At 35.8% G+C, this 22,077-nt stretch overlaps 2 protein-coding genes across 3 annotated transcripts in view; one reads left to right on the top strand and one right to left on the bottom strand.

Annotated features, from left to right (window-relative positions):
* Positions 1 to 22,077, top strand: part of LOC142341852 (heterogeneous nuclear ribonucleoprotein H-like) — a 567,627-nt gene that overhangs the window by 303,778 nt on the left and 241,772 nt on the right. The gene's annotated exons all lie outside the window — the stretch shown is intronic.
* LOC142341839 (mitochondrial proton/calcium exchanger protein-like) lies at positions 834 to 21,172 on the bottom strand. The gene is made up of 6 exons (XM_075393099.1): positions 20,394 to 21,172; positions 15,163 to 15,517; positions 14,395 to 14,744; positions 2,502 to 2,684; positions 1,972 to 2,205; positions 834 to 1,502 (listed from the first exon to the last, which is right to left on the bottom strand). The coding sequence occupies exons 1-6, from the start codon at positions 21,135 to 21,137 to the stop codon at positions 1,140 to 1,142; spliced, it is 2,229 nt and encodes a 742-aa protein (XP_075249214.1). The 5' UTR covers positions 21,138 to 21,172; the 3' UTR covers positions 834 to 1,139.

The following is a 22,077-nucleotide window of genomic DNA, read 5'->3' on the forward strand; positions in this document are numbered from 1 at the left end:
GGACGAAAAGTCAAATGCGTCAGACGAAAACTTGATCAACCAAAAAATCGCATTAAAAAGACCGACAGGACTAATAAAATTGCTACAAACTTCGTTTGAGAGCAATTAAACAGAAAATCACAAAAACATGAAAAATTGCACTATTTTGAGCCCAAAAACTCCTAAAAAAGATCTTTTAACAGTAAATTAAGGCCATCCCAGTAGCTGCATCACTCTAAGCACCTGGAGGACTACTAAAGCCCACTTTGGATCTCTAATGAAACTTGGAATTATTCTGTCCCCCCCCCCCCCCCAGCTTAGTGAGCATAAATTTTTTATGACCCCCAGGCGCACGTGCTATTTTCTTACATAGTAACGTGCTATATAAAAGCATATAATTTGTATCTGGGGGTCATAAAAAACACTGGGGGCCGAAACAGAATAGATCCTTTAACTTAATGCCCGCTAGACTTTACCTGTTTATCCCATTTTGAAAGATCAAAGTCATTGCAAAAATGTGTGAAAACATCTCTAAAAACACAGCGTCCCAATACGCTTCAAAATCTTTGAATTGTAAAAATGGACAGCACCTAAATAATAGCCGTTGAGAGGCGGACGTCGGCTATTAATTACAGTTATTCAGAACTATATTTTACTTTTTTTAGTGAACATATGCTTTTTCTTTCTTCCGCAGAATTTAGTTGTATATTTTGAATGGATAATGCTGCTCAACTGAGATTTTGGATTATTTTGTATTATGTGCAGAACATACGTGAAGTTTATATCGAATGTTAATAATAACTTGCGCTAAAATGCATCTAAATTACGAGTAACTGACTGACGGCACTCAAAGCTATGCTTGAAAAAAATATATTTGAAATATGAATATGCAAAGCTTTAAAAAGTAACAATTATTTTATTCAAAAGATTAATCTGAAGGTATTATATATAGAGGCATTTCTACAGCATATGTTGCGTCCAGAAGTATAGTTCTCTATTAGCAAGCATTTTCACTTCACTTCTTTTTAATTAACAGTTCATTTCAGTAAGATTAAGACGCAATTTTTCTCCCTTTTTTCTGAAGAAACACCAATGCTTTCGTGTAAATATCTACCGTGTTTTAAAGTTGCATTAACAGTCACGTCTCAAAAAGAGTTTGATCACAGCTGAGCTGAAATCTCTTTATCGCTAACAGAAGATAAAGCAGACGATATCCTCTTCTTCATTTTGACCTCTTTCTCTAAAACTTCAATCAAGTCCTTCAGTGCCTCTGGCGAGTTGTTCTCTCCAGCATAGCTGGACATAAACTCTATAGCCTTGACTACCGTATCAACTTCTACGATTCCATCTTTATCAGGGTCGATGATCTTTACAATTTCAGACATGATTTCGTCATCGGACACTTGACTGAGAGTCTTCATGGCTGATCTGACCTCGTCAATAGTGGCCACTGTGCCCTCGTGTGTCTCTATCTTTGAGTCTATCATCTTCACTGTCTGTTCGTCTAAAGCTTCTTTTTTGTCCTAGAAACAAAAATATACTGAATTTGGTAATGCTAAAAAAAGCACTAAATTTCCTGAAATGTTGGTAATGATACTTGCAATTGCAAATCAAAACCAATGCTTAATGTTAATTTTGTTCTTGAAACAAAAGTTCATTCACTAGATCTCTAAAAGCTCCGTTCAACTGGTTTTCAACATTCTGAAAAGGAAAAACTATTCACGAAAAAAACTCGTAATTAATATGAATCACCGTACACATTTTGTTATCATTTTAACTGCTAAAAATTTCTCTGCTAAAAATCTAGGTTTCAGTTTTATAAAACTCATTCAGCTATGATATTTCATACGATCACAAAATGTCCACTTACATGTTGAAAAGGTATCATATACACTTGCTTTTTTGAAACAAAACAGATGCCAAATGTTAATTAGATACACCGCCTGATGAAAGGTGAGGACGTTCCTGTGATTTCCAATTGAGATAACTTACTTGTGACAACTGTTTGATTGTGTCTTTGGCCTCCTTCCTGTCAGCCTCAATCCTGTCCACTACTGGTCGCATCCTCTTCACTGAATACTGCAGATAGCGAGAGAGCAGTTTGGATCCTCGTCTCACTTTGACCTTGTCCTCCTCGGATGCTGCCTCTAATGTCTCCTTCAGAGATGCATTGTAGTCTTGAATCTCCTGAACTAACTCGTTGAAATCATCTCTCTCCTCCGAAACCTAACAACACACATCTCGTTTGTAAAATGAAAACCCTTTAGGGATTGTACTTACGCGCTCCATCAATATTGACCCTGACGATTTTGTTATACCTCTCTGAAGTCTGGTAGAAATGGAAAATGGAACCAAATAAAGTGAAAATGGCCAAGAACCAAACCGATTCGAACCAGCATCTATTTTGAAACGTAGAGCTGTCTCTAGCCACGTTCACATTGAACAAGTATCGCTTTCTCTCATGTTATATGAAAGTTCCGCTATGTTAATTAAAAATTTCGCAAATAATGATAGCAACTAACGTGACTCTTTGACTCGGCCAAATCAGTGAGAACCTCTTCGACAGCTTTAATAACATTGGGGGTTAGCTCTGGAGTAGAGGGTGCTTCTGGAATGACAGGCTGGTCTGCAGAAGTGTAGCCAGGCGGAAAGTCATGCAAAGCAGTGTCCAAAATACGCTCCGTCTCTTCCTGCTTCGTTTTAATCTGTAACAGAAATGATTCTTCTGGTCTGAAATAAACGGCTTTTGAAATAAACGCCAAGAGATTTACTTCAGCAAACAACAAAATCAAAATCTGTCTACAAAGATAGGATTGAAAGATGCAAAAACATGACGTTAGGAACTCACAAATACACAAATGATCAAACCTTTTGACTCATCTGAAAAAAGGGGGCCACTATTAACTGCTGCCAGTTGAAACCTACGGAAGGTAAATGAGTTGAGAAAAACACATCAGAAAAAGACCTGAATTAATACTAGTCCTATTACTGGTATCAGTTTAACTTAGTTTCTTAGTATTTGCATTAGATTCTTTTCTTAATTATATTACGAAATTCCTCTCGAATCTGCACAAACTACAACATACACCCAAATTCCCCAAAAAAATGTACACACAAAACAAGATTTTAAAAAAATTGTGAAAAAAGTTGTGGTAGCAAAACTCCAAAATCAGAATTTCGAAAAAATTTCTACATTTTTGAGTTGAAAAGTATATATCCGACCTAGTACACAAAATTAAAAAGAGTACGACTAAATTGACAAACTCCATAACAGCCACAAAACGAAAAACGGTTGTCGCGCGTGTCTGCGTGGCACATGAAGTTCCAACATAGTCCACGAAAAAAAAAACAAAATGAATTAAGCAATTACCACAAACCTTGCAATAACGAAAGAAGGTGCAAACATACCCGGCAGGTTGCCGGAAAATAGCCGTTGATTCCCATAACTCTATTGGGATTGAAAGAAAAGAAAATAATGAAAAAAAAATGGATTTCCGTCCAAAATTATTTTTTAAGAGCGATTTATTTGATGTCATTTCGTAGTTGAACATACTCCTGTCTCTCAGTGAGAGGCAACAGGGTCTAGTATTAATACCAATAAGCACTATAGATAGTAACTAAAACTAATGAGAACAAAGTTCAAGTACAGGGCATCTAAAAATGGGCTTTATGGGTTTTTCCCGTTTCTATTTCTGACTTTGATTATTTTATACTGACTCTCTTCATTTTGAATTGCTTTGCTGAGCAGCTGCTGTTTAAAAGCACTTTGAGCAGAATGAGAGGAGAGTGAAACTAGCCTAAAAAAGTCAAAAAGATTTCACGCAAAATGACGAAAAAGCGGCAAAATGAAGCGAAACAAAAGTTCGACGAAGTAAAAAAAAACATAGCAGCACAAGTCCTGACGTACAATTCAAAGAATTTTCATTGACTAAACAGAAAACTAGACCAAGAACGGACTATGAATTGTTTGGGAAAACCATTTAGAAACAAATCCGATCCAAAAAACCGAAAAACTGTAAAAATCAAAGTGAAATTGCCGCATGTGAACAAAAAACCACTAGCGAGAAAGCGAATTTTTGTTCAAACACCGTTTTCTCACTCTACTTTGAAATTAGAGCGAAAAAATCGCTTTTTCGCTCCACTTCCTGTTTCGGCGTGACCAAAATCACTACTCCAATTTGACTTCAAAATCACGAAAATGTGTGAACAGATCTTAAAAAACATAGCCGGAAGAATTCCGGAAACGACTCGATGTGGAAATCCACTTAAGCGCCATCCAACTACTCATCAGACAAGACGTGCCTCCACTAAATTATGATTATCTTGAATCAAAACCATAAAACAAAAAGAAAAAAATCAAATCTGTTAAAATGTGATTAAAAAAATCTGATCAAATTTTGTTATAAATTGAGATCCCGAAATAACTATCTCTGCCAAAATTACTTCATCAAGGCAACTATTATTTACTAAAAAACTGGAAAAAAGTTAAAAAATTTTTTAATATCACAAAAGCATAAAAATCCAAAGAAAAATTCCTTTCAGCCAATGGGGGATCCAGATGACAGCAAAATAATCGGCAAGTCATAAAGGCTAAGAAACTTATCTGAAAAAACAGAAAAAAAACGAAAAACTACGAAAAATTAAGAATAGTCCCGATTTTTGCCATTTTTTGTCATATTTCAACAAAAAAATAATTCAAATCCTCAAAACTGTACCCAATTTTTATCTAAAACACTTGCTCAAGTAGAAGGGGCCAGTAAAACAAAACAATCGTCAAAAACTCGCAAACATTAGCCTAAAAATCAGCGAAATACATGAAAAACCTCCGAATTACCATAAATTTTATATGAATTTCCAGAAACCTTCAAACCACTACCAAAACCAGCCTAAAATTAAAACAAAATCACAACCAAACCTCTTATCCAAAAAATTAAAAAAAACTGGTTTAAATTGCCGCACGTGAACAAAATTTCGCTCGCTTACAAAATTTTTTTTAAACCTCAATTTCTCGCTCTCTATAAAACAGCGATATGAACAAAAAACCACTCTCTTTTCGCACCGCCCTTCCCTTTTGTTCAGAAGCAATATATATATATAGACTCCAAAGTTTTTCACGTGTTTCATTTCCCGCTTCAAAATTCACTCCAATAAAATTGATTAGAAAAGGACTTCTCCAATACTCCTCTTCAAATCGTAAAAAAAGACAGCGCCCCAATACAATTCAAATTCTTTACAAAAAAATAGGAGCGCTATAATAGCCGGCTGAGCAGATGAGGGCGGCTGTTAATAAAGAATATTACTAGTAGGAATGGCATGATAAACAATGGTTCGGCGATTTGATGACTTTGATGAAATTTTCTTCCAAAGCGATTTATGATGCGTTCTATGAGCATCTCTTCGCTTGATATTGGCCTTGCTACTATTAAATTACCAATTCAGGGTACATTTTAACAATTCGAATTTTTTTCGAAATATAATTTTAATCAAATTGGATGAAGTTAACTAAATTATTTACTTTTCCATATATTTTTCACTTTTTCAATTTGTACTATAATTTCTGCATGATTATGGTATAAAGAACCTCTAATCTAATTTATAGCGGATTAGATGGTCTTAATACTTGTTGCTCCAAACGCACATATTAATATCTTAATGGTATGATTTTCTTTAAAATTAAGTTTCTCGTGGCTTTCAATGCTTTTTGAAATTTACTTTTTTGTGTTCTCCGCTTTATTTTTCTTGGAGAAAACTCAACTTGTAGTTGTGATATTGTGTTCCTTGCAATTATTTAATTATGCAAAATTCATCTGTTCAAATTCAATTTTTTTTCAGTAATTGGAAACTTTTAAGCACTATCCTAAATTTAATACTTTTTAATCAGAATTCTTAGTCAGAAATGAAACAAAATGATACAATTTGTTCAACCTTCTGTTTTTAACCAACTTTTTCTGAATTTAATGTTTTTTGTGTGTATTTTTAGCATAACAGATAAACAAGTTTTTATTTTATCTATTAAATAGCTATAGTTCTCTCATTAACTTTCCTGTAAAATTTACACATACCCGGCGGATTGCCGGAAAATAGCCGCCGTTGATTCCAATACGCATGATTGGGATTGAAAGAATAGATATGGAAAAAAAGATTTTTGTACAAAAACATTTTTTAAGTCCGATTTATTTTGATGCCATTTCGTAGTTGAAGATACTTCTGTTTCTTAGAGAGAGGCTAGAGGGGCTACTATCAATACCAATAAGCACTAGAGAGAGGCAACTAATATAGGAACGACGTTCAATAGCGGGCATCTAAAATTGGGCTTTATGGGTTTATCCCGTTTCTATTTCTGACTTCAATTTTTATACTGACCCTGTTCATTTTGAATTGCTTTGCTGAGCAACTGATGTTCAAAATCACTTTTAGCAGAATTAGAGAAGAGAGAAACTAGCCTGAAGAAGTCAAAAAGATTTCACGCAAAATGTTGAAAAAGCGGCAAAATGAGGTAAAGCGAAACATTTTTTTGTTCGACGAAGTAAAAAAAACATAGCAGGACAAGTCCTGACGTACAATTCAAAGAATTTTCATTGACTAAACAGAAAACTAGACCAAGAACGGACTATGAATGGTTTGGGAAAACCATTTAGAAAAAAAATCCCATCCAAAAAATCGAAAAAACTGTAAAAATCAAAGTGAAATTGCCGCATGTGAACAAAAAACCACTATCGAGAAAGCGAATTTTTGTTCAAACACCCTTTTCTCACTCTACTTTAAATTAAGAGCGAAAAAATTTCACGCCGCAAAACCACTCGCTTTTTCGCTCCACTTCCTGTTTCGGCGTGACCAAAATCACTACTCCAATTTGACTTCAAAAATCATGAAAATGTGTGAACAGATCTTAAAAAAAAAAGACAGCGCCCCAATACAATTCAAATTCTTTGAATTGTAAAAAAAAATAGGAGCGCTATAATAGCCGGCTGAGGGCGGCTATTAATCAATCAATAAGATAAAAACCTGAAAAATAAGAAGTATTAATTCTTCAAGTTGTCATTACACGCACAGGATCTTTATGAACCGATGATCGACATGGAAAAATCAACTTACAAACGACCTTTTGGCCTTGATCCGTTGTCTTCTTTAACTGATTAGATTGGTTTAATTGATCTATTAGCATTAATTTATTGCTTATGGACTACCAAAACTAGCCTTGCTACCTCAATCATAGTTAAAAGCCTTCGGACTTTCACCTCTTGCCGTATCATTGATAAAAAAGCGTAAAACAAAACCAAAAAAGCGTAGCACGACCAGTTCTGAAATACAATTCAAAGAGCCGAATGAACTAGCAAAATTTTGAACAGGTTATCGAAGCGAATGTAAAATGAAAGCAGGCGAACACAGACAAAAATAATTGTTGACGATTGTAAAAAAATGCATCGCATTAACTATCGATAGCTACTCCAAAAATGGAAAACGAAATCAACAAAACTACGAGTCACGAAAACATTAAGAAAGCAATGCTAAACAATGAGAAGAAACTATCTATGAACTAACTTAAATTATGAACTATCTATGAACTAAAAATTAAAATATCTTCAAGACCAATAATTATCTTCAACACAAAACTTATTCCGGTTAAAAAAAAGGAACTCAGACCACTGCAAACTATCACAACTATTTTGGAAAACCATGGAAGAGAGCAAGATAGAAAGAGGCAAACCAAAATTGTATCGAAATGTATAGAAAAACTTTCAATACGAAAAGAAGATTTTATGAGAGTTCAAAAACTTAACTGCCCTGAGATATCTTTTAAGGCCTTCAAGCCCAAACAGATAACACAAACAGATTAAGAAACATAACCCTATAAATGTCAGACAAATGCTTTTGAACGACTGGCGGGGCGATTGAAATCATAGGTGTTGTTAGCCTGGACAATTCATGGGTGCAAAAAAAAAACTCCGACCAAGGCGGAAATTAAACCCTCGATCTCCGGAAAAAGCGACAAATCCATTAACTTTAGCTTTAGCTACTCGGCTATCACGGTGTTGTGAACTCTGTTCCTACAATCGACTTTGTTTTAGCAACAGACTTAATTTATGAATGCGCGCAATTCTTATCACTCAAAAAAAAGTCGAGCGTGAAAAAGTCACGCAAGATGGGAAACTGAAAAAAATGTTTTAGAAAACGGTCAAGCAAAAGTATTGCATAAAAAGGACACACGTTTACTATAATTGCTTCAAACTTGTTTCGAGAGCAAATAAAAAATGAAAATTTCACTGGCCTCAAGTTTAACTTTTTTAGTATAACTTTTTCAAGAACAACTGCTTCTTGCTACAGAAAGGCAGTTAACAGACAGAGGAATTAAATTGAATATAGAAAAAAAACCTTTAGCAAAAATTGCTTAAGGCTCTTATTTTCAGGGTCTTTAAAACAATTATTGTGTTGCTAAGCTCAAACTAATTTCCCACCTCGAAGATTAAAAAAATACTTTTGAAAATTTTCAAAATTTGATATTTCGAAATTTGATATTGTCCTAAAGTCACCAATACATGCACCTCAAAAATGCTATGCCTCAAAACCTCTATAAACAAACAAGATCTAAATGGACTATGACGGACCTTGTGCAGCAGTTTAAAAAAGCAAAAAAAAACAAGTTATTGGTAATGGTGGTGAAGGTTGTATGCGGGAGAAAGAGGGGGGGGGGGGGGGGGGGGGGTGGGCATACATTTTGAAATTTATTTTTTTAATTCGTACTACACATAAAAAGCATTCTAATGGTACAAATTTCATATTTCTAGAACTCGTAGAAAAGTTTTCAATTGTGGCTGGAGAAAAAAGTCGGCCGACAATATAGTTCCTCACCTTTTCTTTGAAAAAGCTAGAGCAAAAAAACCAAAAATTAAAAGGATCATTGCGAAAAGCTGTAACCGTTCAAATTTTGGTCTTCAGTAGCCAGGCACGGTTAAGTGCAGCTAGCTTTAGCTTGATTCGACTCTGCAACTTTTGCAAAATATTGCAAAATCTGCAAAAATTAAAAGAAAAGGTTCCAGATTTTGAAGTGAAAAAGTTCAAAACTATTTTTTGTCTCCGGAGTTATTTCAGGTAGCCCATCTGCAAGATTTGAAAGCTTCGTTGGCCAGCAATGATTGCTTAACTCAGAAAAGAAAAGAAAATAATCAAAAACTTTGAAAACAATCGCAAATTTTAACAAAATTTTGCTAAAATTCAGGATATTAAAATCCTCAAAAACATTTCATTTTCTCAAGAGACTATCCAGTATCCCTATTTCAAGCTTTAAAAAGTTTCACTGGCTCATTAAGATCCATAAACTTGGAACATGATAATAATTTTCCAAAAACTTGAAAAAAAATTTTATTAAAAAATTGCTGAAGCATTTGAATATTGATTAACATTCCATTAACTCTAGGAACTATGCGACAGCTTATCATCAAACCTTGGAGGAGGTCAATAGGATCCTGATGCCAGAAAGATGATAAAAAATTTTAAAAGATTGAAAAAACTTGAAAAAAATTGCAAATATTTTTAAAATTGTTTTTATTACAAATCTTGAAACATTCCATTACATCTAGAAGCTATGCAGTATCTTATAATAAAACCCTAGAGGAGGTTATATGGCTCTTGAGGCTGCAGAAATCTAAAAAATGACAAAAAAATCAAAATACTTGAAAATAAAATTGCATGTTGCATAAAAAACTGCTAAAAATGTGACAATAAAAGTTGAAAACTAATCCATGGCCAAAAAAAACGGTTTCCAGTAATTTATCATCAAACCCTAACGGGGATTTTCTGTCAGTCTGAAAAACCTGAATAATGACAATAAATGTCAAAAAAAATTGAAAAAAATTGCAAATTTTGTTTTAAAAAATGCTAAAACTGTGGTGTTGAAATCTCGAAAAACATTCAACTACATTTAGAAATTATTAATGAGAGCAATTAATAAAACTGATATGACCTCTGATAATCAAACATACTCAAGCAAAACAGCCGTCAGCAAAACAGCAAACTAACACCCAAGGCTAAACTGGATTATCGCGTTTCTCTTTCAATCAAAAGTCATGACATAATTGAAAGCTCCTTTACACACGGTTGTTTTCAAAGTTGGTACTCTTAGATTACAGGCATACTGAAATAAGGACACTTAGTCGTTTCCGTTTCCATATACAAACTAAAAAGAGAAATCACTGAACTTTCAGGTAGATGAACTACGCGGTGACGAAAGCACAGAAAATTTTAAAGAGAATGGGTCCGCTTTTGAATGGGCAACCAACGCCAGGAAAACTGCTCTTAAAGGACTGGCGAGCAGCTCTCTTTCGGCTCCAGTACTAGACATCAGGGGCTTAGGGATGCTAGCATTAGGGGGGATGGGGTGGTAATGGAGTGGGGGCATGCGATGGGGGTTTAGGGCTGGGAGGGCTGGACGAGAGGGGGGTCCAAAATCGCCAGGTGGAGGACGTTGGACGGAGCTGTCGGTTTGGGGGTGGGGTTATTGAGGGGTGTTACTTTTTAAGACTAAGAACCACCCTTCACACGATGAAATTGTCCTCAAAATAGTTTCAATGTATCTCATACTAAGAGACTACTAAGGCGTAAAGCCCTAAGAGAGCCGCAGAAAGAAAGAAAGAAAGAAATTATTTCGCTAATGCGAGGACAAATTACGAGGTCCTGAGACCTTCTGTTTCAAAATGCCCATATACACAACGGAATTCAAACTCAGAAAGCAAAAACAAATTTCACTAACTAATTATTACTGACTAAATACGAGCTCTTAAATTTGTGACAGAAATCAGATAGAATTTTAGTAGAACCATTTGCTTCAAAAGGTGTAATAATTTCCAACTCTTTCAATTTGTTAAACAGAATTGCCGACCTATACCTTACAGAGAATCTTTGTATTTTCTTTTTACCAGAGCTAAGACTTAAAAACCCTTTTCTTTGGCGTCTGGTTGCCACTTTTGATTCTTCATACTTCAGCATATCATTGCAGAACTTTTCGCTTAAAACATTAACAGATGTTACAGAAAACTTGAGAAGCTCGTAGAAGTTCAAATACAGTGAGGATCCCATTTTGAACAAATAGATCATCAGAGGAATCCTGGCCTTTGCGAAAATAGATGAACTTAAGGATTTTTTTCGGCATCATGAGAATCGGAAGCAAAGAGGTATATTTACAACAACCAAATACAAGGACACCATACTGAATCATTGGTTCAATATTTGATTTGTAGCATGAAAGTTGTTTCCTGGGCACAAAGTGTCGCAGCTTTGATATTATTCCACATTGCTTTCCTAGTTTAGACCTCACATATTCAATATGGTACTTGAACGACAACTTGTTATCAAATAATATCCCTAGGTATTTACACACTGGTTTGTTCATTATTATTTCTTGGCTTAGTTGAAAGAACTTTGATGCTGCTTTTCTCTCGTTGAAATTTAATTGAAATTTTTTGGTGATTTAGGACCAGTTTGTTTGCATTTAACCATTCATTCAAAGCTGTTGAGTATTGCCGAACTTTTGCAACTGACCCTCCAATAGCACTAATAATTGTATCATCAGCAAACAATAAAACATTAACACTTTCGCAGCAAGAAGGAAGATTATTTATATAGATAATGAAAAAAGAGGTCCTAAAATTGATCCCTGTGGAACTCCACAATTGATGCCGTTCCAGCCTGAGGATATTCGATTTACAATATATCTTTGAAATCTGTTACTTAAATAAGATTTGATCCAATTAAGAGTGTTTCCTCTTATGCCATATCTTTCAAGCTTTTCCAGTAAGAGAGGGTGTTTAATTGTATCGAAGGCATTTTTGAGATCCAAGAAAAAATTGAAGCTACAATAATGGGTGTCCATTTTCATTTTTTCTGTCAATTCTACAAGAGCGTCAATTGTACTATGTTTACTTCGAAATCCGAATTAATAAGTTGAAATCAGATTGAATTTCTCAAAATAAAGCTAGATCCTATTGTACATTATTCGCTCATAGATCTTACTGAACACATTTAGAAGTGATTTAGGGCGGTAGTTACTTCCGTTTTGGTCCCTCTGTAGATTGGAATAACAATTGCTGGCGATACTGATTCGGGGAAAGCCCCAAGTTGAAAGGATGATAAGGCGACCATGATTGATAAGGCGACACAAAAATAAGGTATAGTTACACTTCCAAAAGTTTTAATCAATATTACACACTTGATCGTCACAAGAAAATTTGTTGTCTCATTTATCAATTGTTTCTTTAAGTTCATTTTCATTTGTTTCAAAGAGCCACATCGTTTATTCAACTCTAGGGAAACCTAGATGATTTGTTGTAATCAGGTCTTTACTTAAATTAGCACCTATTGTAGAAAAGTACTCATTGAAGGCTTGTACATTTTCATAATGCGATGGTTCATCGTAATTTTTTTGCCATAAATCAAGAAAAAGAATGTTCGCTTTACTAAAACTTTTTCCTTGTATGTCATTGAGTAATTTATAAGTCTGTCTTGAGCTACCTAGGCAAGAATTAAACTTTTCGTAGTAGAAATTACGTTTCGCTCCTTTGATACCTTTTTTCGAGTTTTTGTCTGAGATTTTTGAATGAATCAAGATATTTTGAGTTCGACTTATCCTGTTTCCACCTTCTATATGCAAGATTTCGTTTGTTTCTTAGGTTCTTTAGACGATTATATAATCAATTTGGAGTTTTTCTTTTTGTTTTTGTTAGTCTTATCGGGGCAAAAATGTCGGTAACTTCGAGGAAATATTTATGAAACTGATCAAAAGATTTGGAGTCTTCGCGGATCTTTTCCGTTTGTGCCTCCCCCCCAGCTTAGTGGGTGCATATTATTTGCAACTCCCAGACGCACGTGCAATATTTTTACATAATGATTTACTATGTAATGACACGTGCTCTGTCACTGGGGGGGGGGCACAAACGTACTGGGGGGGGGGGGCACAAACGGAAAAGATCCGTCTTCGCAATTAAATATATTATGCTGGAAGAGGCACTTAATGTCCTCTGGACTTAACCTGTTTATCCCGATTCTGAAAGTCAGACGAAAACTCGGTCAAGTTAAAAATTCATTAAAAAGACCACAGGACTAATATAGTTGCTACAAACTTCGTTCGAGAGCAATTAAACGTTCTCAATGTAAAATTTCAAAACTCAAAATTTGCAAAACTAAAAACCTAAAATTATCAATGTAAAATCTAAAACTTAAAATTCCAAAACTTAAAGATTTGTCTATGTTCAATTGGAGTTGCGCACCATATGACCACTTTTGCAAAATTTCGAAGAATAAATTCGATGAAAAGAAAATAGATAACTAACTAGCGTATAAGGGATGTCACAGAAAAAGGTTAGTTTTAGGAGCAAATGAAAATAGTTTAAAAGAAGGTGCCTGAATCTGAACGTTTTGGAGCTCGGTAATGGTCGATCACACCGAAATTATTCTCAATCCTACCAAAAATTCGCGGATAGAGAAGAATGCAGTGATCAATAATGTCAAAAGCAGCTGGATTGTCAAGTCCTATATGAAATGAATTCATTTTCCATTCTAAATTAATAAGCAAATGATTTGTAACTTGAAGAAAACAGAAGAGCTATCCCAGTAGGAAGTATTTTCTGCTGGTAATTTTAAATTTGTTAAGTAGCCCGTTGTTCTCAAGGCAATCTCTAAGTTGAACAAACATAGCCGGCAGATTGCCGGAATAGCTGCGAAATACAGACTTGCGTGCCGTAAAATACAGATGGAAAAAGATACAGAAGTGAGTTGATAATAGTTATCGCCGCCGCCTATAAAACTTACAAGTTTATTTCAAAGGAGGTTGTTTTTGGGTGCAAAAAAATTTTCCCTGTCGCGTCTCGAACCGGATCTCCAGATTAACAGCCAGTCGCCTTAACCACTCGGCTGTCGGACCATACAATCTGATTTCTTACAATCAACTTTGTTTTAGGAACAGATTCTGTTTATGAATTACCGCAATTTAGGTCACGCAGAAAGCGTGAAATCAAGCGCGAAAAAGCCATTTAAGCAGTGACGAGACAGAATGTTCTAGAACAAATGTAAAACGAAAATGAAGCGTCAGACGACGAAACAAAAAAAAAACCAAGAGCACCGCAATATAGCTACGCTCAGCTTACAGCTTCGCAGCTATAAAAACTTCTCTTCTTTAATCTTTGATGAATGTGAGATTGAAAGTGAGATCAGATATTTCACTTAAGATTTGTTACAAAAAGAAAAACAATGCTTGAAATTATTGGGATTGTGAAAAAAAACAAATTCAGACCATAAACTATGCAGCTTTAAATAAACTTAGCTAGGAGCTTAATATAGCTCGTAAAGCACCTGAAACCATGATCGTAATTGAAAACGTTCTGTAGCAAGAAATAAATCAACAATGACGCCGTCTCATATACTTACAGCCAGCTCCTGAGCTTGCTTTATAGACTCCTCTTTCTCCGCCGCCTCCTTCGCAATGGCTTCTTGTTCTCTCTTCACCTTAGCCAGTCTTGCTTGATTGTCTATCTGGCCCGACTCCAGCTCTTCTAGTCGCAACTTAACAGTTTCACTTGTTTCAGAGGGCAGAGACGATATCGTAGCTTTCAGCTGTTCCGTTGTGGTTGGATCTGCACCAGTCTCCGAAGGAGGAATGTAAAGTGTCCTTGACAACAGCAACAGTGACAGCGGAACCTTGTCATTCAGATGCAGGTCAACCCATTCCTCGAGTTGGGTTATTAAACGCTGCTTCGAAACACCGTACGCTCTCATTCCTTAAAATAAAAGCAGAAAAATTAAATTCATTTTTGTGGTAATAATTTTTTATTTAGCGTTAACTTCAGTGGACGAAGCATTTCGGAATATTCTTAAATTAATTAAACCAAAATATGTTGTCCGAAATATGTTGTCAGATCCTAAAATATATTGTCAAATATTTTGCGCGAGTTTATTCCTCTCATAATGATATTATAAAATAAATGAAGAGAATAAATGAAATTGATGAGTTTTTATTGGATTACATTTTTCTTTGAAGAAACTTAACGGGCACACTAAATAAGGCACTGAGTGGTGCAGCCGTTGGGTCCTCTTCGAGTATTTGTAAACTGTTTATGCAAAACTTAATTCTATAAAGAAGCGCATTGAAGAAATTATTATTATTACTAAAAATTTTGAACTTGTATCAACATGTACCTCTTTCTCTGACTAAGCTCTGAAGATCGGCCGTCTCCAGCTTCGAAATATTTTCCTCCTGTTGAATTTGCAAATCTTCTGCTTTGATCCTCCTCATCCTGAGCTTTATTTGGAATCTCATGATGTTCGTGTTTCCTATCGTGGGAATGTTGAGAATCTTGCACAGAGCCATCAGTTGCTGTCTCTCCAGATTGTCCATCATGAGTGAATCCCTGAAGGCTTTAGAGAACTTGAGGATCTCTTCGTTGCTCACAGCCAGATCCCCCTCGCGTACTTTTGACATGAATTCGGAAAACTTCTGAGCAGTCTCCGAAGTACTAGAGCCACGTTTAACAGCCATCTGTTCCACTGTATCCTTCAAAAAATATTGCCTTTAAATATCTTGAACTTTTTCCCTCAACGCAAATTCAGTTGCCAGCGAAAGCCTATTTGTAGTTATTATCTCATATCTCAGTAATAATACCGCTTTTAACCGTTAAAATCAAGGCATCGCAAAGAAATTTAAACTCGTACTGCTTGCCTATTGGTTTACCGGACCAACACCCATATTGACAAATTTTGCCCTTGAAATGTAGCTTTTAAAGGTCTCCAATTCACCTGTATCAGGTTCCCAGGTTTCACATTATTGTAAAACTTCTATTTTGCGTGTGTGTGTGTGCGTCACGTAAAATAGGCTCAGTAACTCAAACCACAGTAGTACTGAGTGGTAGTTGTGGGACCTAGTTATGGCATCATTCGCAGATGAAGTAGAAACAAAAGCAATTTAAAGTTGAAGAGATTGTAGCGGTAACAGATGAACTTCTGCCCCCAAAAAGCATGACTTTTCTAAAGGCTACTGAATGCAGCATTGAAAACTTATTTAAGTAATCTTAATAATGTGTTCAAAAAAGCAAAATAAAAGTCAAGTGATGAAAGCTTGCTTCATCTAAAACCAAACCGACAAACTGCTCTCGAACGACAGGCGGTCAATTTAATTCAGAGGGGTATGTAGCCCTGGCAATTTTGTATGGGTGCAAAAAAAATTTTCTTTCCTAAAATTGATCGAATTTTCCAACGCTTTTGATAACAATAAAGCTTCAATCTTGTTGAAAAACAACTCCAACTGGGGGTTACAAAACAACTGTACAAGCTTTCTAACTACTTGAACGGAAAAAACCAATGAGTGAACGTGAAAGGTTTGAAATCTGGCAAGAAAGCCTTGTCCTCGGGTGTAGAGCAAGGCTTTGCTCTCATTCCTCTAAGGTCTTCTCATCGTGATTTTTTTCCTCAGCGACACTACTGTTCGCGCTGACAATTTGAAACGTGTGTATAGATCTAAGGAGAGCCACTTGGTACAATTTCAGGCTCTCTATGCCTGGATTGTGCAGCACCGCCTCTTTTCAATTGTAAAAAAATTTCTCACTGACTATGGCAAACGCACAAAAAGACAAAACAACCAACTAACGTCGGGCGAATTGCTCTCAAACGACCGGCGAGCGGTTGGCTTTGTCAGTAGCTAGCCACGGTTTATTGAAGCTAGCCCTAGCTTGATTCGACTCTGCAACTTTTAGTTTTCTAAGCTTTGTCAGTAAACAAGTCAAACAGAAAACTGATATTTAAAAAATTTGCAAAATAATGCAAAATTTAAAAAAGCTTCGATTTCGCAGTAAAAATGCTCAAAACTTTTTTTTCTCCTGAATTATGTCAAGTATCCCATCTGCAAGACTTGAAAAACTTCGTCGGCCAGTAATGACAGTTGAACTCAGAAAGGGACAAAAACACTAAAAATTTTGAAAACAATCGCAAATTTTAACAAAATCTTACTAAAATTCAAGATATCAATACCTTCAAAACCATTTCATTGTCTCAAGAGACTATCCAGTATCACTATTTCAAGCTTTAATTAGTTTTACTGTCTCAAAACTATCCATAAACTTGAAACATGAATAATTTTCCAAAAATTTTAAAAAAATAAATTTTATCAAAAAAGTGCTAAGGATGGAGTCATTAAAATATTGATAACAATTCCATTAATCTAGAAACTATGCAACAGCTTATCATTGAGCCTTGGAGGAGGTCCCTAAGACCCTGGTGCCGGAAAAAATGATTAAAAAAAGTTTAAAAAAAAACTTAAAATTGCAAATAATTTTAGAAATTGCTAATCTTAAAATCTTGAAAAACCTATTACATTTAGAAGCTATGCAGTAAACTATGCTCAAACTTTAGCGGAGGTTATGTGGCTGTTGAGCTGGGAGAAACCAAATAAATGACAAAAAATTAGAAGTTGCAAAAAAACTGCTAAAATTTGTGATGAAAGTTGCAACTAACCCATGGCCAACAAATATTTTTTAGTAACTCATTATCAAACCCTAACGGAGATCTTCTTTTAGGCTGAAACAACCTGAATAAAAGACAATAATGACAAATAAACTGACAATAGCGATAAACTGACAAAAAATGTTTAAAAAATTTGAAAATCGCAAATTTTGTCCAAAAAAAAAGCTGAAATTCGTGGTGTTGAAATCTGGAAAAACAATCCATTACATTTAGAAATTATACAGTACTTATTTTTGAACCCTAGAGGAGGTTTCTCGAGTCTTGAGAAAACTAAAACCAACAAAAACTTTAAAATGCAAGTTTTATCAAAAACAAAATTGATAAAATTTGTCATTAAAAAATTGAAAGCTGTTCCATGGCTACTAAAATTGTTTCAGTAACTTATTAGCAAACCCCTAAGGATGTTTTCTGGCCCCTGCGTCTGGAAAGAAGTGGATAATGAAAAATAAATGTGAAAAAATGGAAAAATTTTGCAAAAAAAAGTTTTGTCAAAAAAAGGTGGGTACACTGGGGGTCTGATGGGGAGGAGGTGGGCAACTGTGGGGTTGGGGGACAGCGCGGTGGGGGGGGGGGGGCAATAGGGGGGGTCAACAGTGGGGGTCTCGTCAACCTCTAAAAACCGCCCTTCACAACATAAGTATGTCTGCAAAACAGTTTGAACTGAAACGGAGTAAAACAGTTTGAGCAAAACAGCTGAAAAGCTCTAAGAGCACTTAATGCCCGCTGGGCGCTACCTTTTTATCCCGTTTTTGAGGGCGAAAAATCGGTCAAGCGAAAAATCGCATAAAAAAAGACAGACAGGACTAATATAATTGCTACAAACTTCGTTTGAGAGCAATTAACAATTCTTTATTTCGGCAACCAAGAAGCGACTAATGGCAAAAATTGACCAAAAAGCGACCATCAAAGATCTCGGCTTGGCGATAGGTCTCTGAAAGTTTGGTTCCGAATCAAGAGTAAAACATCAAAGCTTTTACAGGTATATACAAAAGTTCATCTCGACCGATCTGCAGTATGCCCCTAAAGTTGACAAAGCTGGGTCAAGCTGAGAATTAAGGAAAGGCGAGTTCAAAATTATCGAGTTCTTCGATAAGAGAATAATGAGATAGGCGACAAATTTCTCAGATTACCATGAGGCAATCCATTTTTAATAGCATTGCTGCAGGACTCTACAATAATAATTTTGAAAAAGCATTAAAACACTCAAGAGATAAGATATGAAGCTTTTGGTACCAAACCAGGTAGTATTAGTAGTTAAAGCTTTTGAGGTATCGCCTCAAGGGTGTTGAGTCCCAATCTGAATATCTGAATACAGCTCTGAATGTAGCTCATCAAGTTTTTTAGATAGTTTTTAGATTGCCATTGGACTGAAGAGTTATTCTAATTTCTTCCAGTTATTGCAGTTTGAGCACTTGCAAATGATCCGCCAGTTGAATTTATTCTCATAGTTGTATTTATTGGCGAAGAAACTCCAATACAGATTGCTAATTGTCCTTCTGTTCATTTCACTTACAAAATTACATAAAATTTTGTTGACGATTTTATATAAAAAATTTGTTTGATGGAAGTAATTTTTGTCGGACTTTAAATAGGTACCATATTAAATTCTTCAACAGCAAATAGACTTCTACATTACGAATGTGAAATGAAAACTAATAGAACTAATGTGCACTTTCTTCGAGGAGAAAATACAATTCATGTAGTTGGATGTTTGTGCCTCTGTTACAACTGTCATGCAGACTCAATGTTTTAATCTTAGAGATAAACACTCCCAATGGTAATTTTATCTCCAAAGTCATTATAGAAAAATTATAATAATTGAGCCTTAATTAGCCAGAGAGGTAATATTATCACAATAATAGGCTCAAATGATTTCATTGCAGTTTATTAAAGTCGGCTACTAAAATGAGAACTAATTTTGGCGCAATTTTGATTGGGTTTTCAGTAGCAAGCTATTGCGAATTAGGTTAGCGGCTTAGATTCCGATGTTAGCAATTCACATCAGATCACATAAAAATAAGAAAGCCAAGCCTAAAATTCACTCGAAAAGACACCGTCAGCCGCAAAATCTATCAAGCAAAATATAGCATAAAAAATACCCACAGCACTAATAATTGCTACAAATTTTGTTTGAGTAATTTAAAACTGCCAAGCAAATTAAATTGCGCAATAAAAATCAAACACACGTGCACATTTTAAAATGTCGAAAGTCTAGTGCCAGAAGTTAAAATGCCAGAAGTTGCTACTTAGCCAGAAGTTAACTTCCCTTGACTTTCGTCATTTTAAAACGTGCGCGTTTCGTGTTTTAAGCATGGCTACGTGACTCTGCAGAAGTCACTTCCAAATTCTGACTGAAAACGCCGAAGTTCTCAGTGACTTCAAGCAGAGTCACGTAACCATTACTGACATCCACAACAGGAGTGGGCAGAAGAATCAGCGAGAAAATAGACTTCCTGTCACCAAGTGATCACACATCAGGACCAAAACTCGCTACCCCGATTTTTTGTTACTAGTTGCGCCATCTTTTTATTTTGATACAAAGCCTTTTTATCTGACAATGGTTCGACACAAGGACGAACAAGATGTACGTATAGCCAAGTCAGCTACGAAATAGGGCTGGTATAGGGCTGCCCACCTCGCAAATTTATTCGGCAGGTATCTCTCAGGAGATGTGTGCGAAACACCGAATATCAAGGGGAAGCTTTCTGATGTTTACTCATTGTACTTCGATCAAAAATATGACTTCAACAATGTCTGCACTTGGGAGGATTTTCTGCAACTGCTCGGACTGCAGAGACCTTAACAAACTGAATCTGTGACAGTAATTACCAAACAGGGAACTTATGAAACCCCTGGGACTGAATCCCTAAAGCCTTTATTATTATTATTATTATAAAGGTTTGTCTTTTTCTAACCTGTAAGAATTTTGCCATTTCTAACTTCAGCTTGAATCTTTGTTTCGCTTTCATTTCCTTCGATGCTTTCTCTTCGAACGTACTGGGAAGCATACCAGGGAACAGCTTGAGAGCGAATGGTAGCAAAAATTCCATAAACGGGATAATAATGAAGATCAAGAAAGGCACAAGTCGGAAAATATCAGCTACTGTTCTTAACAATTGCTTCCTTTCTCTCCTCGTCAGGGCATCTCCGTTGGCAATTTTACGCAGGAGTCTAACTGATATCATGGTTTCTAGAGAAAAAAGTCTGAATCCATTATAGTAATGTTTAACTTCCTTTTTCACTTTAATCCATGCTCGGCTGGCAAAGCCATCTTCAACTTTTGCAAGACCAACATTTTGAGGTAGCGTTTGGTGTGTTTCGCCGCTAGTTTTATCTCTGTCAGTCTTTTTTGCGCTTTTTTCCTTTTCCTTCAAAATTTCTAACTGCTGCTCGACCTTTGAATCTTCGAGTAAACATTGCGATGTGACTAAGGCTCTTGTTTGCTCAAAGCTGAGCAATAAATTGCCGCGATTACTTAAAATGCATTGAAACTTAACTCCACGTGTCCCAAAAACATCTGAACTCGTTGACTTCGTCGAACAAGTCCTCGAATAGCTCCTCAGCAGGTTGCCTGTTCTATATACTACCGAGCTATCAGGACGCAATCGTTGCAAGCAATAAAAGCAACTGTTGTAAATCAACTTCTCTGATCGATACATTTACAGGTATGGACATATCCCAATCTAAAAGTGAGTTAACTTATTCGACTAACAGTCGACACTGCTTGTGTAAATCTGCATCGTACAACATAGCTCAAACATAGCCAATTATTAAAAAAGTTGAGCTGAAATTTTGCAAATCTTGATCAAATAATATAGCTTATGTTGGTATGTAACCCCACCCGCGGTTTCCACTTAAATCAGTCAGCCGTCCGAAACTTTAAAACTTTGTATCTGTTCAGCCCCGTATTTCGAGAGAAATACAAAAACCTGTTGATTGATTCAGTGGTTACAAACGCAAAGGTTTCCTTTAAAAAATTGTAAGCAGTTAACATTAGCCTAATTGTTGTGATAAACTTATGAAATAGTTTCAGGGGAGCCCTCGGTCGATGCATTGACTCATATTGTTGAAACAGTGAAAAACAAAATTGTCAACCAACAATACCTCCCAAATCGCAGAAAAACTGTCTCGACAGAAAATGACATTGATGATGGAAGCCTTCATTTCATCGAGTGCACGGTTATGGATAAGGTCAATCAATGTGTTGTATGGACACAGGTGTGGCTGCTGAAGAAAATCACTAGACTTTTTGACTCGACCATTTCACTGTGGGTTCTGATTAGCTAAAAGGCGACCAAAGTTTCGAAACAAGTATCATCGCCAACCCCGACAGATATTTGGTGATTTCAACAAACATTTACTTCAAAATTCTACATTTGCTGACAGGTACTACCCAATAATTTCATAAAAATGGTTTCACTGAAGGTAAAAACAACAAGTGCTGTCGACGTGGCCGAACAAATTGGGGTTACAATAGATAAAACCGACAATAGAGTCTGCCTTCCAACAGGAAGAAACGGAGTCAAATGTATAATTGTGAACTTTGTCAGTAGACAAACTAAACGTCTGATCAGGGGAAAAAAGAAGAAGCTGAAAGAG

This window comes from Convolutriloba macropyga, chromosome 6 (assembly GCF_964194025.1).
Source record: "Convolutriloba macropyga chromosome 6, txConMacr16.3, whole genome shotgun sequence".
In the NCBI taxonomy this organism is placed as follows: domain Eukaryota; kingdom Metazoa; phylum Xenacoelomorpha; order Acoela; family Convolutidae; genus Convolutriloba; species Convolutriloba macropyga.